The sequence below is a fragment of the Octopus sinensis genome, linkage group LG5 (genome assembly GCF_006345805.1).
Source record: "Octopus sinensis linkage group LG5, ASM634580v1, whole genome shotgun sequence".
Lineage (NCBI taxonomy): Eukaryota > Metazoa > Mollusca > Cephalopoda > Octopoda > Octopodidae > Octopus > Octopus sinensis.
Genome location: NC_043001.1, coordinates 22,204,223 through 22,231,955, shown reverse-complemented (window position 1 = coordinate 22,231,955; position 27,733 = coordinate 22,204,223). Strand labels below are relative to the sequence as shown.

General features: G+C 35.4%; 1 protein-coding gene across 1 annotated transcript in view; it reads left to right on the top strand.

Annotated features, from left to right (window-relative positions):
• The first annotated feature begins 760 nt into the window (after positions 1-760).
• The window catches only part of LOC115211953 (tetraspanin-8), a 137,854-nt gene continuing 110,881 nt past the window's right edge, over positions 761-27,733 (top strand). The window contains exon 1 of the mRNA XM_029780718.2: positions 761-1,147. Within this exon, the coding sequence (XP_029636578.1) occupies positions 1,082-1,147 (66 nt within the window). The 5' untranslated portion in view covers positions 761-1,081. The remainder of the gene's footprint in view (positions 1,148-27,733) is intronic.

Genomic DNA, 27,733 nt, shown 5'->3' with positions numbered 1-27,733 from the left:
ATTGTCATCATGCAACTCCTTGTACATCTATCTGATCATCTGATACTATCGATAATTGCTGTGATATTGACAGCGTCGGAGAATTTAGGATTTCTTTGATATTAAGGTTTTGAAAGGGTTAATAAGTGTTACCCTGCTGGTTATCATAGACTAAAAGGTTAGAATTTTTAATGGTCTGGTCAAGAGAGAAAAGGAAATACCTATGTATCCCTTCAGGGTCTCTGAGACTGATAGGGGAAGCTATCCTCAGATATGTCCACCACCCAAGAACAGGAACGATCCCACCAACCAGCTTTCAGTTTCCGTTTAGCAAATTCCGCTCACAAGATATTGGTCGACCTGAAAACACCTACTCATGGTGCCTCGCGGTGGGATCGAACCGAAAGACGATAAGGAAATCAGGGATGAATAAAGTTATTTGACTACCCTTGATTTTCCTTGGTGGATCTATTAAACGTTTCGATAAAATAAAGAGAAGAAAAAATAAAATGATGTAATAATTGGTTTTGTAAATATATCACTTATGGTATCTTAGAAACTAATTAGTTAGCCTTAATTTCGTGAAATTACGGAGAACAGCTTATTTAGATAAAAAGTACTTTTCATACTAGTAGCACCAATAAGGTTTAACGAAACATTTGAATAACCACAACTTACATGAAAGATGGGTTTGAAAAAATCTTAATAATTAAATGATTTGTATGTCCACCCATACTTGATAATAGTTAACACTTGAAGCATCTAATAGCTTTAATGAACATGCACTCATTCAGTTTTCCTCGCGTTCAACTATTAAGTTTCTATCATTGTGTCGCGCTTGCCTGCTGACTACTACAATCTTTTAGCCGCCGTTGCAGCAGCAGCTACTACATCCAGAATTACTACTACTTTCCTGACACGCTCAAACTGACTTCTTACAAACTGACGACTGCACCCGTTTTCTCCACTTTCTTCACTACTTCTCCCCTACCTAGCTTTCTTCCGTGTGTGGTAGACCACTTTCTAAAGGCTCTTTCCATGAAAAATGTGAAATAGCTTTAAATATTTTTCTTTCACCTTTATATACGGATTGTTTACCAAAATGGGTTTTGAAGGAAAATCGTTCTGTCTCAAATTGTGTGTGTTATGTTTCACCTTTTTATTTTGGGTAAGTGTTTTGATTTATTAAAAATTAGGAAACATTTTTCTCTTACATTCACAGATATTTAATACGAAATCGATCATCCTGAAAATCTAACTTAAACCTATAATTAATCCTGTATATATAAACACTTATCGTAAATAGATTAAATGCGCTTGTTTTCCAAGCAGATAATTTAAAAGGAATATTACTAATAAAGATTGAAAGAGTGATTCTCAAAAAAATTAAATCGAAACCTCTGTCAAATGAAATCTATTTGTCAATGAAAGGAATTGGTACAATGGAGTCATGTTATCAACGATATGTTCAAGATAAGTGCGTGATTAACTAACAATACGAAATGATATAAAATAAAAGTGAAGCCTCTTTGTTCTGCCTGTGACAGTTGGTTTCTTTAGCTTTATTAATTTTCTATTTATTACTTATTCATTTTCGCTCTCGGTTAATTTAACATGCACATATGCTTATATATGTGTGTGGAGACTTGCATGTTTGTGCAAATACATTAGCACTCACTATATATATACACACATATATATATATAGGCTTGCATGTTCATGCAAATACATACATTATCACACACACTATATATATATATAATATATATATATATATATTATATATATATATATATATATATATTTATTCTGCTTGTGCGAAAAGCGTTGTTTTCCAGATTGCTTTAAATGTTACAATCAGTTTCCCATTACATAAACAATTAAAAAATCTTTTTTTTCTCTCAGTTGTATATTTTAAATGTTTTACGTTCATTTGAAATCTATTTCATTTTTACTCCGATCGGAGATAAACGATAGAACATGTTTAATATCAATCTTCACTAAGAAATATTAAATATCTTTGTCTGATTTTAGAACAAAAAATACCTGATTTTTATTTTATTATTGTAATACTGATATTTCAGCATTTAATATAAAATTTGTCGGGCCGCTGGTGTAGTTTTAGAAAAATTCACCCAAGAACTTGATGTGCAAAACAACCCTATAGTGCGTGTCATCGTACAAAACTGTTAGTAACTGGAATGCAAGTGTCACTTATAAATATATTTTCGTTATGAATAACCATTTGAACTGATCTGTTTGCCTTTCCTTAACGAAATATTTAGGTATTTTTATATTTATTTATTGTGGGTAATTCAATCATGAATCAGTGCCCCGCCTTAAAATCGAAATCCATAGCATGTATGTATGTCTATATGGCGAATAAAATGGAACACTAGAAGCAATTAAAATCGATGGGTTAAAATTTTACCGAGTTATTTTCGTGTTCGTGTAAATTCAGTTGAAAATTGAGGGCGAATTAAAAGTATATTTGTATGAAATATCCGCTTGCTTTTTAAAATCGCTTATCCCTAGTTGTTGCATTAATTACCCCTCTTTCTTTCTCTTTCATTGATAGTGTCACATCTGGTGGCGGAAAAAAAAGATCCTTTTGTTCAGAATTTAATTTTTAAGATGCGAACACCCACCGTCTATTTTTACGTTTTCATTATCTCATTTTAATGGAGGGTTTGCTGTAAAATGCATGAAAACTCACGGGTTGTTTCATTCTACATTTAATTAGCTGCTTGTAACAATGAACTACTCTAGCTAGTATCGAACTAGTAAATTAATAGACGGTGAACGGCACTATACTCTACTGTTTCCACTTAGCATGAAAGCTTGTTCCAGTTGCTTGCTCTTTCTAATTTAAACGATTATTGTCTTTTGTAAGAAAATCCTGACATTTATCTGTATTCAAATGTTCCAAGTGATCTTTGACAATTTCTTATCTGAACCTCCATGTTTAAACACAAGATTATTTTATTTATGAAATTCATAATTTGCTAATTTCATTCCGTGTTCTATTCTGATTTACGATGGTTAGATATGTAGTATCTTGTTTTTTCTTTTTTGCTCAATAAAGGTTCCTTGTTTTTTAAAAAAATGAATTAGGAAATAATTGCTGTTGATAAATAAAAGAAAAGCTATGATTTTAGTTACAAAATAAGCCTTCAATGAATCAGATCCAGTGTTTCAAGTATATTCTTCCGAATGGTAAATTATAACTTCATTTCTATCGGAACTTCTCACAACTGTGTTCTTACTCATTCATCTTCGAAGGCTCTCTGTGATAGTCTTCCTGACTTCAATATCATTTATAATATGAGGGCACAATGTCCTGTGTCATATAGTGGTATTAAATAGAAAGTTATGTTGCTAATGGTTTTCTCAAAGATAATTAGTAGCAGAGAAGGTGCAATGGAATGGGTTCAATCTGCCAATCCGAGGAACATTGGCAGCTATTCATTTTCCGTTCATCTTCGAATACTTTCTTTTCTTTTATTATTTCTCATAACTCTTTTTTTTTTTATTTCTCGTCTACTCTGACTTAATGTCGCTTCTTTTTAACTTTTTATTTTCATTCTTTATCTCCAGCTGTTTTTTTCTTTCTTTTCTGTTGACTTCATCTTAACTTCCCTCGTCTCAATAATTCCTTTTCTCTTCGCTTATCTCAATTAGCTGTATCTTCAGTTCTTTCAGTTTGCGGCTTTTATTTCCCACTCTCTTTTCATTATCGATCTCCTTGAAGTCGCATCTTTTCTCACTATCCCGTCGATCCTAAATTTTCTCGCCACATTTTGCCGTATACACTTCAGCTCTTCTCTAAAACCCCAAGCAATTAGGCAATTAAAAACAATTACTATTTTACTCCTCGCTAGAATTAAGGAAATACAAGGTGATTTATTATAATCATTGGTTGATATTACAAGTTGAACTATTTTAATAAATTCTTTATTGAGAAATGAAAGTAAAGTATTTAATTTCATTTACAAATACACCCAAAACATTTTTCCTTTGTCAAACAATTAGATACATTTTTAATTAGTGGTTTTAGATAGGGTGTTTTGGAATGATACTTTTCGAATTTCAAAAAATTTCCTTTTATCTTTTTATTCAGTCTTGCTACTATCAGAAATATACTATTAGTTACATCACTACTCACATATATTACTAAATCTTATTTTTTCTCCCTTTGGTTCAAACGTGTTTGTCAGTTCAGTATTTGTCAAATACTTATAGGTATTCAGTTGGGAAAATCATAGTTGGCTTCACTTTCAAAGCATTCAACTGTAAAATCCTTCTTTTTTTTTTGTCAACAAATCGACATTTATTTTTTTTCTTTAATTTGGTGTCAAAGAAGAAAGACATCTCCCATAGCCTGTCCAGTAGGATGGGAGTGGCAAGCAAAACAAGCTAAAAAAAAAAAAAAAAAAAACTAATGATCTTCAATTAGCTTAATTTTTCTACAGGAATTTTTTGACATCAATTCAAGATATTTTTTGTTGTTGTTGCATTAATGTTTATAATTTTATCTTGTAGCATTTTGTTACAATGTATCGTAATCCTAATAAATATCAAAAAAATCATTTGATTTCATTATTTGTAAATTTATATTTTAAAATACAATTGTCCTTATTGCTGGCATTGATGAAATGGCTTAATTAGGTATTAAATATAGTTAATTGGTTTGTTTTTGATCAGATAAAAATTTCCAGATCAATTGGTTGCTAATTCGATTTAATTTAACGGTAACTTTATTTCAATTAATCAAGGTCTTTAAATTTTATGTATAATCATCTGTGAATGGGAAAAGGGGTATCGAATCTCCAGTTGGAAAGAAGTTCAGGCGTCACACCTTTGAGTGATAATCAGGCAAAACTCTGAGAATCTTGAACCTTGTAAGCTTGATTTTCTGAAGACAAAATGTGAAGTCGTGTCTTCAAGACTCTAGAACTATTTAAATCAAGTTTTAAACTGTAAATCTTTCTGTGTCCCAATACAAAAACAAGAAACTGTGTTCGATGGTTATTCAGTTTTACAGTTTTATTGCATAAAGCATTAGTTTGTAATGCGAGATCGTTCAATAACGATATAAAAATTGTATAGTTAATATTCTCGGAAACTTTGGTCCATTACCTGTCGTTCAGAGAGGTAGGCCATCTTGAATTACAGCTGATAATTGTACAGACCTCGTGATCCATATATCGTTTTGTCATCACAACTTGATCGTCATTGACATATTCACACACACGTAAGGTTTATTAAACTCATTGTCAAATATTCGATGTTGGAATAGTGTTTGAAAACTGTTTGAATTGATTGCAGCAATAGAAAGGACAATTAACGAATTCATCACGCTCTCTCCTGAAAACTGAGCATGCAAAAGTAATCATAGTTGTTACCTGAGATAGAAAATAAAATGAAGTTGAAGTCTATATATAATTGGGGGAAAACCGCGTGAATTTTCTTCCTTAAACCAATATATACCAAAACATAAATTGGCTCAGGTGGTAGGGTTGTAAACATAATTTAATAGTGAAATTGATTACCACATATGTTAACGTCCAATTTCTTATGTTTGCATGAGTCAGACGGAATTCCTTAGGGTAGGTTTTCTACAACCGGATACCATTCCCGTCAACTCTCACCTGTTTCCTAGCAAAGTAATGTTTCCCCTTCATTGAACTCCTTTTATGGAAGACTGGAAATGAATGACACCACTTATATAAAGTGAACCGCTTATAACTATCACATGATGTCAAGACAACGAGATATATATATATATATATATATATAATAAACGATGGGCATCTTTCAGTTTCCACCTACGAAATCCACTCTTTGGTTGACTTGGTGCTATAGTAGAACTTACTTGCCCAAGGTGCTGTGCAGGGTGGCTGAACTCAAAACATTTGAAGTTATTTCAACTGCTTCCATTCGAAAAGATTTTTTGATGGCTGATCTAGAATAAGCAGAGCTATCTCTCTTATAGTAACAAACTTTTTCTTGTTTTCCTATGCATCAACCATTATAGTGAGAGATTTCTGTACAAGAACTTTATTATTTGAAAATAGTATTTGTTCATGGCAAAGATAACTTTGTCTTCTAAGACCCCCTCATGCTAGAGCCAGTATAGACACCTTGTCACACATTTTTGGAATAAGCCTCATCTCCTGCTTATTTTAAGATCACCTTTTGATGTTTGAGTATTGAACCATCTTGCTTTGTTGCACTCTCTCTCCTGTGAGAAAGTACACATCCAGAAATTACTAGAGGAAAAAAGTTTCCTGGAAGCAGTCTCCTATTCAATGGTACTGAAACCAAAACTCATGGGTAATGTGTTGGGAAGCTGCAATACCATCTGGATTATAATCCCTTATTCAGTTTTCTCTTACTTCATTACTAGCATATTTCTGGCACAGAGTTCCTAAAGGCCACCTGCAGTTTCTTTGACTTCCGGCTGGCTACAGACATGTAAATTGATATGGGATCGTTGGTGTTTTTCCTTTCTCTTCTCTGTTAAGAGCCAGCATTTTCCTCCATAAAATCATATCAAAATATACAGGAAATGAGAACCAATTTACTGGTAATTCTTCTTCCTCTGCTCCAATTTCTGTGGACTTTGGTTCACCTGTGATCACCATTTGTGCAGAACATACCTGCTATACATCATTAAAAAATACTCTTTTATTCATTATTTCTAATCCATCACTGCTAGCATGGTTTCCCAAATATGGTGTTTGTACCCACATGAAATTCCACTTTATTCACCTAAACATAACCTACAAAGATTTTCTATTACTTGGGGGTTCAAATCCTTTATACAACTCCTTTTTAAATTTATCTTTTTTTTTTCTTTAGCATGCCAAATTTCTGCAATTAACAATTGTTTCATTCTGCGTTGAGAAGAACTATCTCCCTTCATCTCTCTCTCTCTAAAACCATATTCTTTGATCTTATTGCACACAATTTCTCTTGGCTTCCCTGCACATTCTTGTATCACTGCTGATTTGATACAGGAAGTTGAAGAAACTGATTCAGACAGTTCATTTTGAACGTGTCACACTTTCATAACACTGATCCATTTAACAGGATTTCTGTAGATAAAACCATATTTTCTGCCCACTTTGCTTCCAACTTTGTGCATCTCAAAACACTTTCTGGAATCCCCTTAATGTTAACTTTGCATGAACCCAAGAAAGCAAATATTCTGCTGTTTCCCTTCAGTGTACTCTTTAAGACAGACTCCATCCTTACTGAATTCTTCAACCACTGTCTTTATTGTTTTGTATCAGAAATTGAAGAAATGATTCCCTGTGCCCTGTTCCCAAGAAGGGCAACCTCTCTGAACTTCCAACCACCAATTTATTGTTCTGGCATCAAACATCTCTAAACATATGAATGATAACCATCAATTCTCTTAGTTGCTTTCTCTATTACCAATAGCGTAGCTTTTGTAAAGACAAATTTACTATAGACACTACTTTGTATGTTACATTCAAATCAATGGTCATTCATTGCTTTTGAGAACTCTCAAAGTAATGTAGCTTTTGACATCAGCAAAGTGTTTGAATTTGTCTAGCAAGAAAACCCGGTAAAGTCAACAATTTGTTCTTTTATGCTACAATTGTAATGTTTTCTTAAGCTAATCCATTTGATCAGAGTTAAAGAGAAAAAGATTATTTGTATTAAACATATGAAATTAGCTAATTATCAGATAAGATTTTCCTGATAGCCTTTGAAGCTTTTATTTTATATTCCGATGTTCACACTCAGCTTTGTCCCAGATAAAAATCTGAGAGGAAAAAAAAGACAAAATAAGATTAGTTATGATACAATATTCCCCCTTTTTTTTTTTCACTAGTTCCCGCCATCTGACTGCGACCATGCTAGAGCACCACTTCTAACAGTTTTAGTTGACCTCAGTACTTATTTGTTTCTTGTTTTATCAATTTCTATTTATAAAAAGGCTGTTATCTTTTCGATACACTTTTTATTTATTTAAATGACACTATAGTCAAGCATACATAGGACACAGACATTTGGTGGGCTTTTGCACACAATCTGTCTACCAAACTCTACTCACAAGGTATTTGTCAACCTTGGACTTTAATAGAAGATTGTCCCCTGAGGTACCATATATAGGGATCTATCCCATAACCATATGGTTGTGAATCTAACTCCCTATTCATTCAGCCATGTTTGCATTTGAGAAATAGGCCTGTTATTATTTCATAATAAAAGACATTGAGAAGATAAAATCATAGCATCAGACAAAATGCTCAGGTGGATTTCTCCCGACTCATTATGTTTCGAGTTCAAATTCTGACGAAGTCTACTCTGTCTTTTCATCCTTTTAGTGTTGATAACATACGTAGCAGTTGAGCACAGGGGTCAACATAATCATCTTATCCTCTCCCTCTAAAAAATGTGTTGGCCTTGTGCCAAATTTGAACCCATTATTATTTCATAATCATTGTCTTTAGTATCATCATTGTCAGGTTCTGCTTTCTATCATAAGAAGACTTAGTGGGAGTTGGCAGTAAAGTACCTTTCCAGATATCTTAATCTTGCTTCATCTGTTATATATATATATAGTGTTAGGAAGGGCATCCAGCTGTAGAAAATTGCCAGATCAGATTGGAGCCTAGCACAGCCTACTGCTTTGCGAGTCCCCCAGTTAAACCGTCCAACCCATGCCAGCATGGAAAATGGACGTTAAACGATGATGATGATGAATATATACGAGCAAAACGGTGCTGAGTTGTCAAACATTTAAACCAGATTTTCTCAAAACAACTTGTCCGACAGGCCCTTAGGCCTCCCCTTTCAGAAACACTGATTTAACCTAAATTTGAGACACCAACAAAAGAAGAAATAAAGACAGACATTTTTTCTATTCCAAAGAAAAACGATTTTATTCACACAAATATGCAACCGAAGAGTTTAAAGTACCAGTAATGATAAGGCTGTTGACTGGGAGAACACAAACATGGTTTATACAGTAAGTTTGGCAGGAAAGAAACGTGCCTTTAAGCAGTACAAAAAATGGAAGGTGCAGTTATGTACAGGTTGACGGAAGAAAAGCAGGACCAAAACGGCTTTATCGATCGCATTGTCACCTGGAATCGATTTTTGTAATTTTTTCAAGACTTATACACGCCCTGATACCGTCGGTATCTACATATCAAATTTGAGCGCAATCGGATGGAGGATGCCCGAGATCCTAGAAGACACCCACACAGAACGGATTTTATATAAGAGATATATATATATCCAATGTTCTCAGGAGCAGGAGTGGCTGTGTGGTAAGTAGCTTGCTTACCAACTGCATGGTTCCGGGTTCAGTCCCACTGTGTGGCACCTTGGGCAAGTGTCTTCTACTATAGCCTCGGGCCAACCAAAGCCTTGTGAGTGGATTTGGTAGACGGAAACTGAAAGAAGCCCATCGTATATATGTGTTTGTGTGTCTGTGTTTGTCCCCACAACATTGCTTGACAACCGATGCTGGTGTGTTTACATTCCCGTAACTTAGCGGTTCGGCAAAAGAGACCGATAGAACAAGTACTAGGCTCACAAAGAATAAGTCCTGGGGTCGATTTGCTCGACTAAAGGCGGTGCTCCAGCATGGCCACAGTCAAATGACTGAAACAAGTAAAAGAGTGAGCCTCGTGTAACCACTCCCTTCAGCTCCGACTGGAAAAACTTACATTAGCTAATGGCTTTTCATATACAATAGCCTTTCTTGGTTTATTTGTGCTTTGACTTTGTAAGTTAACACTGCATTATCATGAACTTTTCTTAACCTATACTTCTGTACATTCTCTGCATTCCCTGCCCATGTTTCATTGCTTTACAAAGCAATGACTTGTACATCTCATTTTGTGTTACATACTAAGATATAAACCCTTTTGTTGTGTAATCTCAATCAGCATAATTTATTGATAAATCAAAGATGTATCAATGTAGCTATGGTGATAGTGTAAATAACCTTTTAAAACTATGGGAGTGATAATTCATTTAAGATATAACAATAGTGGTTTCTATATGTTGTAATGTGTCAACTTTTGGATGTCCTGTATTAGGGTCAATTGATTTTTTTTTTTGTTTTTACTCAGAATATTTTATCTAGGTACATAGAACTCACAATTATTGTAACCTAATGAAGGAATCCATATGTGGTTATTTGACCTGCAAGAAATAGCAGTCAAATTTCTTCAAATCACCATCGTAAAATCTACCATCTTAAAAAATAACTGGCACACGAGGCAACACAGTTATAGATATACAAAAAAATGGATCTTTTCAGTTTGAACGATAGTTTTTTCTAGCGGTGTCATATGAAATTGTCACCCATAATTATGACCCTAGTATCGATCTATTGCATTTCAATCTGTGTTAGGGTTAGGGGTGGAGGGAAGGGTATCTTTTTTTCTTCACAAATGTAAATAAGCCCAATCTGTTTCTTAAACGAGGGACATATTCATACGGCACAGAATGCTTTTTAACTCAATAGACGTCACTGATTGGTTGAAATTGCAGAAATTGAAGAAAAAAAAACAACAAATATCTTACAAACTATAGAATTTTCTCAAAGCCAAGAGAAAAAGATGTTTTATAAACACATTCTACCAGTATACGAAGTTTAAAATTTTTTAGTTACCTAGAAATTATGTTAAAAACTGCCGTTCAAACCGAAAAGATCCAAAAAATTGGGATTATTCCCTGCAAAAATATGGTACCACAATTAACATACTACATGAGACATTTAGTAACAACCTTCTCTCTTGTTTTAAGATCAACTCTTAATGCTTGAGGATTGAAATTTCCTGCTTTGCTGCAAGTTCTTGGGAATTAAAAATAGTTACAGCTATAAAATATTTTATTTGTAGCTCTAATTACAGTTGACTTGGACAAAACGAACACCCTCGCAATTGGCATTGATGGATGTTATTTTATATCAGTTAAAAACTGAAATAACTTTGTTTGGTAACAAACACTATTTTCATAAAGTTAATTCTATCACGTTTTGGAAAGTTAATTTTTGAAAACGTGTCAATTATCAGATTTCTAAAACTAAAAACTGATGAAACCGAGGTTTTAGCTTCTCGGTTTCATTAAATTTTTATTTTTGAAAGTTGATGTAAAACCATTTTGGCTTGGATTCATTTTACACTGAAATGTGAAGTGATAATTTTTTTTCAAATAGATGCAGGCATGGTTATATGGTTAAGAAGCTTACTTTGCAACAGTATGGTTCTGAGTTCAATCCCATTGTGTGGCACCTTGGGAAAGTGTATTTTACTATAGCCCTGGGCTGACCAATACCTTGTGAGAATTTGGGTGACAAAAATTGTGTGGAAACTTGTCACATGTGTGTATTCCCCCTCCCCCACTTGACAGTTGGTTTGTTTATGTCTTTGTAATTGAGATTTGGCAGCAGAGACTGGTAGAATAAGTACTAGACTTTCAAAAAAATAACTACTCTGGTAGATTTGTTAGACTAAACCCTTGAAGGCGGTACCCCAACATGACTGCAATCCAATGACTGAAACCGGTAAAAAAGATATAAAATAATTCTGGGGTTTTCAGTATTCACCATCAGTTTACAATCTCTTTTTCCTTTTTATGTATAAAATGTTATTTGTATTTAGATCCTTATGGCTGTCTAGTAAAATTCTCTACCCCTAAAAAAAAGGAAAAGCGACAGACTAAAAGAATTTCTCTCCCTTTCTGCCCTATTTTTCTTGTCACCACCAACATTCTAACAATCATCACCGTCATCTGGATGTATTACTATTCAATGAAAGGATTTGGTGAAGTAAACACTTTTGAATATTCCCTCCACATTCGTATGGTGTCACAGTTTTAAGAACTGAAGCATAAAATATGGGATAAAAATGTCTGGCTCTGAAATCAAGTGATATCATGTTTCAAGAACATTGAAAAAGACACATATCAAATGTTATGTTAATGTAGATTTACTAAGCTCTTTCTCAACATTACTTCAACGAACTCCCTATAATTCCAACCTGCTGTAACTATAGTTTCTCAAATGAATATGTTCTACAATCCCATGCGGCAACATATATTAAAAAATGTCCTCAATAAAATGGGTCACTTGAGAATAGTATTGAAAAACAAATGAAGTGTGTTTTAGTTTATGTCACATATTCCTCCAACTAATGTGAAATATCAAGTTATTATTACTAGTTTTTTGTAGGATTAATCTTGGAGATAACCAGTATAGATTTGATGTTTTTATGAAGCTAGTTCATTATCCCATTGATCTGAATTCAATTCTATTAGGAGCAGCTTTGCCTTTTATTCTTGTTTCAGCACAGTAAGTACCAGTAATGCGAGGTTATGTTTCAAATTTAGGCACAAAGCTGGCAATTTTCACAGGAAGGGGATTGTTTATTTTAACTCCAGTACTAGACTGGTACTTTATTGACCCTGAAAGTATGAAAGGCAAAGTTGACCTTGGTGGAAATTGAACTCGGAACATAAAGGCTGGAAAAAAAAAATTTTTCTAATACAGGCACAAAGTCAAAAACTTGCGCAAGTGGCTAATCAATGAAATTGACCCTTTTATCCAACTATAACTCAAGTAGTACTTTATTCCCCCTGAAAACTGAAAGGTTGGTATGCATATTTGACTCTGGTTGTATTTGAAATCGCAACCTAAAGAACCAGAAGAAAGACAACAAGGTATTCTTTTCTGACTTGCTGACAATTCTGGTGTACTGGTAGTACAAGGTGTTCAGGTTTAATTTGACAGTTTGCTTAAAAGGAAAAGAAATATACAGGATATCCTGTCCAAAAAAAATAAATTGATTATGGCTGGAGGATAAGTTTATTCAAAGTAGCTGCCCTCAGCTTCCACTGTGACCTCAAGATGGCTCCAGAACTTGGCACATACATTCCTCACTGTGTCCTTGGGAAGATCAAACATCTTGATCTTGGTCACCAGCTCTTCCTTGGTATTGCAAACAGAGCAGTTGATGTTTTTTCTCAACTGCACTCTACACGTAGTAATTGATGGGATTACAATCAAGAAAATTAGGAGGCCAAAAATTGGGGCTGTTCAAGTCATAGAAATTCTCCAACCACTTCTGACTCATTCTAGAGGTATGGCAAAGAGCCAAGTCCTATTGTCACACTTATGGCCTTTCATCATCATCAACCTTCTCCAGCCAGAGATTGATCAATTTCCAGCATCTTCGCACGGCCATCTGAATTGAGCCTAAGTCTCTGTTCAAAAATGTGGCAATGATTTTACAGCGCAGTGAGTCATGATGTTGGCATTTTGATACCTGGTGTGAATAACGATACAGGAAATTCTTTTCCCAATATTCACATGGCTTCCTATCCTTGTCAGCTAACTTTTTCTCAATTACAACTTTAAGCTTTATGCTTTCCTTTGACCGTTCACCAATATATTAAGCTGTTCCTGACAAAAGAAAAAAAAAAAGAGATATAAAACAAATCTCATAAAATTTAGCCCAACCACTCTTTTATTCTTTTACTTGTTTGTCATTTGACTGTGGCCATGCTAGAGCAGTGCCTTTTAGTCGAGCAAATCGACTCCAGGACTTATTCTTTGTAAGCCTAGTACTTATTCTGTCGGTCTCTTTTGCTGAACTGCTAAGTTACGGAGGTGTAAACACACCAGCATCGGTTGTCAAGCGATGTTGGGGGGACAAACACAGACGCACAAACATATACATACACACACACACACACACACACACACACACAACACACACACACACACACAACACACACACACACACACACACACACCACACACACACACACACACACACACATATATATATATATATATATATATATATATATATACGCATATATACGATGGGCTTCTTTCAGTTTCCATCTACCAAATCCACTCACAAGGCTTTGGTCGGCCCGAGGCTATAGTAGAAGACACTTGCCCAAGGTGCCACACAGTGGGACTGAACCCAGAACTATGTGGTTGGTAAGCAAGCTACTTACCACACAGCCACTCCTACGCCTATGTACATATTGTTCCAGTGTGAATGTTGCATATGAAGCTTATCTTATCAGTTAGTTGGCCTGTGAATGCAGTACCCCTCTTGTGTTTCCATATCTTATATTGAGTGCAGCATATGGAGTACACATCTGCTATATGTGAATGCATGTGCATATATATATATATAATATAAAATCCATTCTGTCTATCTGTGTGTGTGTGTCTTCTAGGATCTCGGGCATCCTCCATCCGATTGCGCTCAGATTTGATATGTAGATACCGACAGTATCAGGGCGTGTATAAGTCTTGAAAAAATTACAAAAATCGATTCCAGGTGAGAATGCGATCGATAAAGCCATGGGAACGTGCATTTGTAAAATCGTTTTCTTGGAATAGAAAAAAAGTCTATCTTTATTTCTTCTTTTGCTGGTGTCTCAAATTGAGGTTAAATCAGTGTTTCTCAAAGGGGAGGCCTATGGGACAGTCGGACAAGTTGTTTTGAGAAAATTTGGTTTAAATGTTTGACAACTCAGCACCGTCCATTGGACGGGCAGGCGGGTTGCTCACACATATATATACATATATTTATAAAATAAATATAAGAGAGTGGTCACTATATGGCTCACTCTAGCACCAGTTAATCCAATAGGTTTCAACCACAAAAATACATGTTTCCCATGAAAGTCAGTACGATTGTTAGCTCACACGGACAGGGCAAATAAAAAATAACAAAAATACAGATTATTTTGGGACAATTGTTTCGCTATTAATGAATTAAATGTAATTTTACTTACAAAAAAATCCACTTGTAGCTCCTCAGCCAAAACTATCTGGATGAAATCCACTCAATCACACGCCAGATTTTATCATAACGATAAATACGCGTGTGGTTCAATTGATTACATCCGACGTTATAATTCAAATGCCCCAACTAACAGCGCGCCAAATTTTCACGGAAAACAAATACAGCATTTAGAAATAAATGCAGCATAATTATAATTAATTAATAAGGGTGAGAGAATTAGATACTAATTTAATAGTATATCTATTCTACACCAAGTGGCCTAGTGCTCCGAGAAACCTGGATTATTATAATATTTTATAATATATTATAATATTTTTACAAAATAAATATAAGAGAGTGGTCACTATATGGCTCACTCTAGCACCAGTTAATCCAATAGGTTTCAACCACAAAAATACATGTTTCCCAGAGCCATATAGTGACCACTCTCTTATATTTATTTTGTAAAAATATTATAATATATTATAAAATATTATAATAATCCAGGTTTCTCGGAGCACTAGGCCACTTGGTGTAGAATAGATATACTATTAAATTAGTATCTAATTCTCTCACCCTTATTAATTAATTATAATTATGCTGCATTTATTTCTAAATGCTGTATTTGTTTTCCGTGAAAATTTGGCGCGCTGTTAGTTGGGGCATTTGAATTATAACGTCGGATGTAATCAATTGAACCACACGCGTATTTATCGTTATGATAAAATCTGGCGTGTGATTGAGTGGATTTCATCCAGATAGTTTTGGCTGAGGAGCTACAAGTGGATTTTTTTGTAAGTAAAATTACATTTAATTCATTAATAGCGAAACAATTGTCCCAAAATAATCTGTATTTTTGTTATTTTTTATTTGCCCTGTCCGTGTGAGCTAACAATCGTACTGACTTTCATGGGAAACATGTATTTTTGTGGTTGAAACCTATTGGATTAACTGGTGCTAGAGTGAGCCATATAGTGACCACTCTCTTATATTTATTTTGTAAAAATATTATAATATATTATAAAATATTATAATAATCCAGGTTTCTCGGAGCACTAGGCCACTTGGTGTAGAATAGATATACTATTAAATTAGTATCTAATTCTCTCACCCTTATTAATTAATTACATATATTTATATATATATTGCGAGAATGATCCAGTTCTTGACTGAAGATAAAAGGCTTTGAATGACCTGTCCTTGATTTTTTTTTTTGTATCGTCTATCTGGATGTTTTGTTGTCCCTTTTTTGTATCACCTAACTGTCTGGATACTTTGCGTTCTTGTCCCATTTTGTATTTGAGCATTACACTAATACATCTGTTTGTTTTGTACACCACCTGTCTTCGTCTTTTGTTTTTTTCGTAAACTCTCCCTATATATATATATATATATATATCGTTGTCATTAGTCTTCCATGCTAGTATGGGTTGGACATTTTGACAGGATCCAATCCACTGGAGGAATTTGTGAGCTGCAATGTCTGCTTTGGCATAGTTTCTGCAGCTTCATTCTGTTCCTGATGCCAAAAATTCTATAGTTTACTGGGTGTGTTTTTGTCACACCAGCACTAGAGAAATCACCAAGTAATGAGTGAGACAAAGAAATAAAGACCCCGCCCCATCAGCAAACTGAGTTGTAGTAGAGGGAGAGGTGACTTTATGCCAGGTGCTGGGAGGCTGGAGTATGATAGGATGGGCATAGGTGTCTCTTGCTGTAAAAAAAAAAGAGACATGACTAGAGCTAGAAAAAAGAATATTGGTGACAGGTGTTGGAGCATATTTTTAAGGTGCAAGAAGGTGTGCATATAGTCATATGGATTTGAGGATCAGGTGGGATGGGGGGGGGGGCAAGTTCATAGGGGTGTAAGAGGAGAGTGACAGGTGGTATAGGTTAATGTAGTGAATGGTGTAAGAGGGTTGAAGTGTGGCAAATGGTAAATATCAGTATGGTGGAGAGAAGGCAAAAGAAACAGCTCTGAAAGAAGGTTGATAAGTGACAGTGCAGGGTAGGGTGGAGAGCAGAAGTATAATACCCCCTCCCCCCACTGCTGAATATACACGAGAAAATAGGATGATGTGTGGATGGGAGAGCAGAGGGAGACAGATGTACAGGGACCAAGTGGAGGTGGGTTATGTAGCAGTGGCTATGGTGAATAGGAAAGAAAATTGGTGTGTAGGGAAGATGTTGATGGTAGATATCAGAAAGTATATACACATGATTGCATTTGCAGATGTTTATATACCTTATATATATATATATATATATATATATATACTCTCTTTTACTTGTGTCAGTCATTTGATTGCAGCCATGTTGGAGCACCACCTTTAGTCGAGCAAATCGACCCCAGGATTTATTCTTTGTAAGCCTAGCACTTATTCTATCAGTCTCTTTTGCCAAACCGCTAAGTTACTGGGACACACCAGCATCGGTTGTCAAACGATGTTGGGGCGGGGGGACAAACACAGACATGCAAACACACACACACACACACGTATATATATATGTATATATATACATATATACACATATATATGACGGGCTTCTTTCAGTTTCCGTCTACCAAATCCACTCACAAGGCTTTGGTCGGCCCAAGGCTATAGTAGAAGACACTTGCCCAAAGTGCCACGCAGTGGGACTGAACCCAGAACCATGTGGTTGATAAGCAAGCTACTTACCACACAGACACTCCTGCATCATATAATATATATATATATATATATATATATATGGACTTAGTTTAGTGGTCACTCATAAGTATGACAAGGTAGCTTGTAACATACTTTTGCTAATTTATTTGCCACCCACTCTTGATGCAGAATGTGATAATTGGACAGAGTGAGGCTGCACAGCACTTGGCTGATATTCTACACAGTTTTAGCTGAGCAAACTAGAGCAAATGTGATATGAACAAATGTACTTTAATCAAAGGTAACACATGCTGCCTGGACCGAGAATCTTACTCAGAACCATGTAACTACTAAACCACATGCTTTCACATGCACACATGCTTCTGTGTGTGTGTGAGTAGATATGCATTTATGATGTGAGATTATGTTGAAACAAATAGGAATGGCCAGTCCAGATACATGCAGTGGGGATGCATTATGAAAGGCCTGCAGCAACTACTGCATGTTTTTGATAAGCTCCTAAATAATGACAAACTAACTGATTAATTGACTGAAAGAATTAGTGAAGCAATGAATAAAGTTAATTTAATTTATTAACTAAGTGAAACAAGGCTAGTGTATTCTTTTTTTAAACAAATTTCCCCTGGCAAGAGATATCATATATATATTATGTGTGTGTGTATGTATGTATATATATATATATATATATATATATATATATATATATATATATAGTATATATATATTAAAGATCCTGCAATGCACAGAGATTTAGAGACATACTACTCGAAGCCTCTGACGAAATAGAAGGGATATATAGCTTCACTTAATGTGGAAGACAACTGGAGATTCCTACGGGACAATCTGCTGACAGCCACTGACCAGATCTGTGGATGGAGCAAAGTACCATCTCGACCCAGAGTAACATGGTGGTGGAACACGGTGGTTGACGGGGCTATTAGACAAAAGAGACAGGCTTGGAAGGACTGGAAAAATGGGGGTAGCAGGGAATTGTATCAGACTGCCAAAAGAGAAGCTAGGAGACAGGTTTATTTAGCCAGAGGGGAAGCAGATAAGAAAAAATTTGCCAATGTTCTGCGCCGTGAGGACCAAAGACTGGAGGTGTTTCGTGTTGCAAGACAGTGTGTGAGAGAGAATCGTGATGTGGTAGGAGAGAAGTGTGTTCGCATGGATGATGGTTCACTTGCGCTAAATGAGGATGCAAAGAGAGAGGTTTGGAGATGCCACTATGAAAGTTTGCTGAATAAAGAAAATGAATGGGATAAAGAGAGTCTGCCAAATGTTGACCCAACAGAGGGACCAGCTATCCGAGTTGATAGTTCCGTAGTAGCTAAGGCAGTTAGAAGCATGAAGACAGGGAAAGCCCCAGGCCCATCAGGAATTACTGCAGAGATGCTCAAAATATCTGGCAGTGTCGGCTATAACCTAGTCACCCCGTATAGTCAACCAGGTGATACACGAAGGAGTCATACCCAATGACTGGTGTAGCAGCATACTAGTCAACTGCTACAAAGGTAAAGGTGATGCCCTGGATACAAATAATTACAGAGGTATCAAGCTGTTGGATCAGGTAATGAAGGTTACGGAGAGGGTCTTAGCCCCTAATTAGAGAGAGAGTTAGTTTTAGATGAGATGCAGTTTGGGTTTGTCCCAGGGAAAAGCACCACTGATGCTATATTCCTGGTAAGGCAGCTGCAGGAGAAATACCTAGCCAAGGATAAGCCCCTGTACCTGCCTTTGTTGACATGGAGAAAGCCTTTGATAGGGTCCCCCGATCCCTCATCTGGTGGTCAATGAGGAAATAGGGATAGATGAATGGCTGGTGAGGGCTGTGCAAGCCATGTACAGAGATGCCGTAAGTAAGGTTAGAGTTGCAACATGTACACAGAAGAATTCAAAGTAGAGGTTGGGGTCCACCAGGGTTCAGTACTCAGCCCCCCTCCTATTTATCATAGTCCTCCAGGCAATAACGGAGGAATTCAAGACCGGTTGCCCCTGGGAGCTCCTCTATGCTGACGACCTCGCTCTAATCGCTGAGTCACTATCAGAACTGGAGGAGAAGTTCCAGGTGTGGAAGGAGGGTTTAGAATCGAGGGGCCTTAGAGTCAACCTAGCTAAAACCAAAGTACTAATAAGTAGAAAGGTAGAAAACCCACAATATCATCAGGAAGATGGCCCTGCTCGATCTGTAGAAAAGGTGTAGGTAGAAACTCTATAAGATGTACCCAGTGTAAGCTATGGACACATAAGAGGTGCAGCAATGTCAAAGGTAGGCTAACTGGGAAGATAGTTTTTGTATGTGGCAGGTGCTCTGGAGCACTGACCTCCGAAAATCTGCAGAAAACAACTTCTGTCACTTTCCGGGGGGAAAAACTAGAAGTAGTTGATAGTTTCCGCTATCTAGGTGACCAAGTCAGTAGTGGGGGTGGGTGCGCTGAAAGTGTAACTGCTAGAATAAGAATAGCCTGGGCAAAGTTTAGGGAGCTCTTACCTCTGCTGGTGACTAAGGCCCTCTCGCTCAGAGTAAAAGGCAGACTGTATGATGCATGTGTACGAACAGCTATGCTACATGGCAGTGAAACATGGGCCGTGACTGCTGAGGACATGCGTAAGCTCGTGAGGAACGAAGCCAGTATGCTCCGATGGATGTGTAATGTCAGTGTACTTACTCGACAGAGCGTTAGTACCTTGAGAGAAATGTTGTACCTAAGAAGCATCAGTTGTTGTGTGCAAGAGAGACGATTGCGCTGGTATGGTCATGTGGCGAGAATGGATGAAGAGAGGTGTGAGAAAGTGCCAATCCCTAGCAGTTGAGGGAACCCGTGGAAGAGGTAGACCCAGGAAAACCTGGGACGAGGTGGTGAAGCACGACCTTCGACGTTAGGTCTCACCATGGAAATGACTAGAGACCGAGACCTATGGAAGTATGCTGTGCGTGAGAAGACCCGGCAAGACTAGTGAAGCCATAATCCGTGGCCCCTACCTGGGACGTAGTCAGTCCACCTGTGCATACCTTCCTTCTTGTGACACTTGTGAAGACCTGTTGAGGCAAGTGAGAATAGAATCGAATCGTATCAAATCAAATCGAACCAAATCAAAATAGATGAACATCAATGGAATTTGTATCCTTGTGGTACCAGTGCCGGTGGCACATAAGAAAACCATCCGAACGTGACCGTAGCCAGTACCGCAATGACTGGCCTCCGTGCTGAGGGCACGTAACAAACACCATCCGAGCGTGGCCGTCCGCCAGCCTCGTCTAGCACCTGTGCCGGTGACACATAAGAAAACACCATCCGAGCGTGGCCGTCTGCCAGCCTCGTCTGGCACCTGTGTCGGTGGCACATAAAAACCCCATCCGAGCGTGGCCGTCTGCCAGCCTCGTCTGGCACCTGTGTCGGTGGCACATAAAAAACACCATCCGAGCGTGGCCGTCTGCCAGCCTCGTCTGGCACCTGTGTCGGTGGCACATAAAAAACACCATCCGAGCGTGGCCGTCTGCCAGCCTCGTCGGCACCTGTGTCGGTGGCACATAAAATCCCCACTACACTCTCGGAGTGGTTGCGTTAGGAAGGGCATCCAGCTGTAGAAACAACTCCCGCCACATCTGACTGGCCTGGTGCAGCCTTCGGCTTCCCAGACCCCAGTTGAACCGTCCAACCATGCTAGCATGGAAAGCGGACGTTAAACGATGATGATGATGATGATGATATAGTGTATATTTAAACACATAAGGAATCCACTAATAGGAATTCAACATGCTAGAAAGAACAGTTAGGTTCTATAACCACAAAAATTAGATGGTAAAATGTTTTTCATTTTTCAATTCGTTCCTGTCGAATTTTATCCCTAATTTTTGTTGTTATAGAACCTAGCTGTTCTTTCTAGCATGTTGAATTCCTATAAGTAGATTCCTTATGTGTTTAAATATACACTATATCGTATGACTAATATATAGTCTTTTTGACTAAATTTTTTACATGTTAGACCACTGGAAATGTAAATTTTAATTAATTTCCATTTCCCTTTGATATGATTAAATATATATAGATATATAATTATATTGAGGTTTTCTTGTTGCTAGTTGTATTCTAGTACTTCCTATGGTATGGTTGGTCAACAGTGTCTAAACTGACACATTTTCCAGTCTAGCTTGGTGATGAGGATTAGTTGAAACTAAATTTGAAAGAAAAAAGAGGAGCCTGTTAAAGGTACAAACAAACTATACATAGGGTCAGTGATTGTCTATGACTAGTGTTGAGTAAGTGTACTGTAAGACTGCTTTGAAGGTATTGAAGCATTGGTTCTTGTCAAAACAGTCCTATAGATGTTTCTTAGATTTGACATCTAGGTATCGTTCAGTTTTGGTCACCTTGAGCAATGTAATGTATTTTATGCACAGGAACCTTCTGGAACCAGAAAAAAATGGCTAGTACTTTGTAAATATTGAGATATCATGTCTGTAATAGAATACTGCCATTTCTGCAATTTCTCCACTTGTCCAAAAGAGACCGATAGAATAAGTACTAGACTTAAAAAGAATAAGTCCTGGGGTCGATTTGCTCGACTAAAGGCGGTGCTCCAGCATGGCCACAGTCAAATGACTGAAACAAGTAAAAGAGAGGCACCAGCTGAGATGGCTCAGCCTTATGGTGCACAAATTTGACACTTGTCTCCCCAGTAGGATCTTCTTTACCTTATCTACACCAGTGGTTTTCAACCAGGGTTCCGCCAGTACAGTCCAGGGGTTCCGCAAGAAGTTACAAAACTGCTAAAATCGGCAGTAATTTTTAATTCTCCTGTGCAGATATGTGTGCATAAGACTATTGAATTATTGCACATGGGTTCCTCGAGCCAGTGGAATGTTTCCTTGGGGTTCCGCTCCAGCAAAAAGGTTGAAAAGCACTGATCTACACTATAGTCGTTATCTTTGCTGGAAAGGGTTCAAAAACAAGCTGAAGACCATTTTGAAGAGCTCTGACAACATCTATTGATGACGTTGGTCTTGTTGTTGGAGTGCAATTGAAGACATAGAAGAGAAACAAACTCAGTTCTATGAGAAAAAGCTAAAAAAAAAAAAAAAAAACTGGCCTGCATGCAGTGCCACCTGCTCACTCCAATGAAACATTTACATGTCTTGGCTTCACCTGAGACTGCACTTCAAGTATTGGGAAATACAGTCATCAAGAGATCTATAAATGATAATTATCACAGAATTTTTGTGGACAACTATAATTAGTGTGAACATAGGTGCAGGAGTGGCTGTGTGGTACGTAGCTTGCTTACCAACCACATGGTTCCAGGTTCATTCCCACTGCGTGGCACCTTGGGCAAGTGTCTTCTACTATAGCCTTGGGCCAACCAAAGCCTATTGTATATATGTGTGTGTGTGTGTGTGTATATATATATATATATATATATATATATATACACACATACGTGTGTGTTTGTCTCCCCCCCCAACGTCGCTTGACAACCGATGGTGTTGTTTAGGTCCCTGTAACTTAGCAGTTCAGCAATAGGGTCCAATAAAATAAGTACTAGGCTTACAAAGAATAAGTCGATTTCCTCGACTAAAGGCAGTGCTCCAGCATGGCCGCAGTCAAATGACTGAAACAAGTAAAGGAGTAAGGAGTATGTGTATGTATTTAAAACTGCATGTGTATTTGGTTATATCAGTTTGGAAGGATTTAATAAACCAATTCATATATTTCAGTTTAGAATAGTTCTCAATTTCTGAGCTGGTGTTTATTTGTTTTTTAATCTGGTACTTTGGATTTGATTACAGCTCATTTTTCTGTTAGTGTCCCTACTTGCTAGGGGTATTTTCTGCAATGTAATGGCTCAAGGTACATAGTTTTAAGACTTAAAACCCTTTCGTTATTGTATTTATTTTGAGATGATCTGTGTTTCTTTCAATTACTTTAAATATAACAAAGAATTTAGCAAAATAACTTAGTTATCATTCAGCTAGTGTTAGGAACATAAATTGGGACTAAGGTTTGGTGGAAGATTTTAATTCAAAACTTATGTAAACAAGATATTTGTACTCAGAGCCAGAGCCGGTTTCAGCCAGGTTGGTAACGAAAGGGTTAAGACACTAGAAATTTGTGATTTTTTTTTTTTTTTGCAGGAATATTAGTAAATCAGACAATATCTGGGTCTCAGGTTGTTTAGTATTTTTCATTCTTTGTTATTATAGTTTTATCCTCTTTTGTGGAATCTTTACAAAGTTTATGGTAGGAACAAAAAATAAGGGAGCATAGCTGAAAGAAATTGTTTAGCTCTAGCATATATAATGACATTTAGTAGCAAACATTCTAACTGCTCTGCTTGTCTAAGCCAAATTAATGCGAAAACTGTAATTACAATAATGGTTATGGAATAATTTAAGAAAAAGGTTTAGGAGATGCATATTATACCATTCAACCACCACCAATTTTAACATGGGAGTAACTTCATTGCCAATTTATTTCTGTATTATATGAGAATGCAGGTTCGCTGGTTATTCCTTGAGATTATTCCCTCGTCAGGAGTAATAGCAAATTAATGAATGAGCTAATTTATTTTTAGGATTATGACATTTCAGTTGTATTCAGCTTGCTTAAAATAAAGATGAGGAATGTGATTTAGTGTGTGTTTATGTATGTTCAAACATGCACACTTGTATGTATATGTATGTGTGCTGGTATAGAATGTCCATCCATTGGAATAGAGTTGAGTGAACAGCCATGAATATAATGGTGAGTCATCTTTTGTGTTGGGGAAACAAATACAAAGTGCATATTTTTTTACTATTTGTGCAGATTCTCCATTAACATCAAAAGACTTTTAATGTGTAAAATGGCTTCCGACTATGTATTAAGTATATTATCTAAATAACCAAATCTGGGATGAGGACCTTTTTTTAGTGGCAAGGGTGAAATGCAAGTTTATTAAAAAACGCCTATGGAGTAAAGACATAATTTGTGTTAGGAAAAATAAATCTTGTATTTTACAAATTCATAGGTATTTTTTGTACTTGTTTCATTTAGACTGTGGTCATACTGGGATACCACCTTAAGGGGTTTAGTTGAACAAATTGGCCCGCAGTACTTTTTTTAAAGTCTGGTATTCAATTGGTCTCTTTTTGCCAAACAACTAAATTACAGGGATGTAAACAAACCAATGCTGGGTGTCAAGCAGGAATACGCACAAACACACACACCACACAAACAAACAATAGGCTTCTTTCAGTTTCCATGTATCAGATCCACTAGATGGGCTTTAGGTATGAAATGTATACTAAATAACTATTTTGATCTTGGGGATTAAACCATTTTATTGTAGAGACTGCATTAAGGGCCAGTTTCAGATTTGAAAATTACCAAAATTTTGCTGCCAGCTAATGGGTTTTGTTCTGGTATATAGACATAATCCTGTTTTAGTTGTTCTTGTGAAGTCACATTGGTTATATTGCATTTAAGATGTAAGCTGGTTTCAAAATATTCTTAAAAAATACCATACTCTTTCAGTTCTATTAATGAGTTGCAATCATTTCTAATTAAGCTTTGTTGTTGAAAAAAAAAATTAACATTCTATGATAATGACATTTCTAACTTAATAAAGAATTTAATTTTGATTTTCAATGATTTACTTACACAATTTTATGAACTATCAGTATCATTTTCATACAAGAATTATGAAGTAAATGTCTGGTCTCAAACTGAATACTTTATATATATATATATATATATATTATATATATATATATATATATATATATTCTCCAGTTATTCTGAGACCAGTAGTTCCCTATCACTTCTCACAAAGCAATTCCTGCATGTTTTAATGAATTCTACCTAAATCTATTCTTTGTAAGTTTTAAGCTAAGTATTTTGAATCTATAACTCCACATATTTAGACTGAAGACTAGGCTTAGCTGATGAGGATCAATAAATCTGAACTTGTCCAGAGCTGTCATTATATAACTGAAGATCACTAGCTCCCTCCTGTATTCCTTATCTAATTTAAAACCCAATGATTATAACTTCCTTTCTTTTCTTAATCAGAATTAGTCGTTAACACAATGTCTTTTCTCATCTCTAAAGGAGAAATTTTAAAATCTTTTGTCTCACTATATTAAATTATTATTAGTACTCTATTAAATGCCTTTTAATGTTTAGTTTCATCCCCCTACATTCTGTGTTCAAAGCCTGCTGGGCATAACTTAGCCTTTTGTTTCTCTGGAATCACTCCAATTGACTATATCCATTCCTTACTAATTAATGGTATTGTGCCAGTATAGAGAAACTCGTTATTACTCAGACTGTCATGTGATGGGGAATTTTTCTGAAGCCAAATTACAATTCAGTGTTAATTCCCAATTGGAATTACTTCTCTTGATACATAACACCAATGCCTTTCATAAAAGCACGAACGTTACAATCCACTCTGTAATTTCAAGGCTTTGACACAGTAGAACAATGATTCTGTGTGCTTAACAAGCTCGCTTGGCAACCATGTAGTTTTAGGTTCCATCCCACTGCACGGCACCTTGGGCAAGTGTCTTTTACTATAGTCCTGGGATCACCAAAGCCTTGTGAGTAGATTTGGTGGACGGAAACTGTATAGAAGCCTGTCTCATGTATATATAAATGTACAATTTTGTGTCCCTCCCCCCAACAACAACTAATGTTGATTTATTTACATCTGCATGACTTAGCAGTTTGGCAAAAGAATTAATAGAATAAATGCTGGACTTAAAAAATAATCCTGGTGTTGGTTTGTTTGACTAAATCCTTCGAGATGGTGTTCCAGCATGGCCATTGTCCAATGACTGAAACAAGTAAAAGATAAAATACAAAGAAAACTGAGTAAGGAAGAAGCATTATGGTATGACAGTCTAAACTATATTCCTTTCATTTTATCCCCCAGAATTACTTAACAGAAATCCTTTTTTTTTTTCCACTCCATATGTTATTAAATATCCAATGGAGACATCCTTGCCAAAGCAGCATTTGTCGGGGTGGGGAATAAAAAAAATGGCATTAGATTACTTTCTAGGTTAAGCACTCCTTGGTTTTCTTGTAAACCAGAGCAGAGCCTGTTCAGAATGGAGTGAGTTTTTTTTTTTGTCTACTTTGATGGCAAGCCAAAGACTAAAAACTGAAATGATGTTGTTAGCAGCTGAAGATACAAATTCAAACCCTGTTCATAAGTAAAATATTTATTTACATTGGGTATCTTCAGTGTAAATATATGAAGTCAGTTATCTATCTATCTATCTAAATATATATATATATATGTATGTATATATATATATGTATGTATATATTATATATGTATGTATATATATATATGTATATCTGATAATGTGTATGTATATATATATGTATGTAGTATATTATCGGTATGTATGTGTATATATAGGTATGTATGTTTATGATATATATGTATGTATGTATATATATATATATGTAGTGTATATATATCTGTATGTTATATATATATATGTATGTATATATATATATGTATGTATATATATATATATGTATGTATATATATATGTATGTATATATATTATATGTATGTAATATATCTATATGATATATATATATAATATAGGTATGTATATATATATATATGTATGTATATATTATCTATGTATGTATATATATATATGTATGTATATATATATATGTATTATATATATATATATGTATGTATATATATTATATATGTATGTATAGATATATATGTATGTATATATAATATATGTATGTATAGTATATATATATTTATGTACTATATATATATATGTATGTATATATATATATATGTATGTATATATATATATATGTATGTATATATATATATGTATGTATATATATGTATGTATATATATAATGTATTTTATATATATGTATGTATTTATATATATATGTTATGTATGTATATATATATGTCGTATGTATGTTATATATATGTATGTCTGTATCTATATGTATGTTGTTATATATATATTGTATTTATATATGTATGTATATAGATATGTCTGTATAGTATGTATGTATATAGTATGTATATATGTATGTATATAAGTATGTATTATATATATGTAGTATATTATGTATATATATATATGTATGTCTATATATATGTATGTTATATATATGTATGTATATATATATGTATGTTATATATATATGTATGTTATATATATATGTATGTATATATATATGTATGTATATATATATGTATGTATATATATATGTATGTTATAGTATATATTTGTATGTATATATATATGTATGT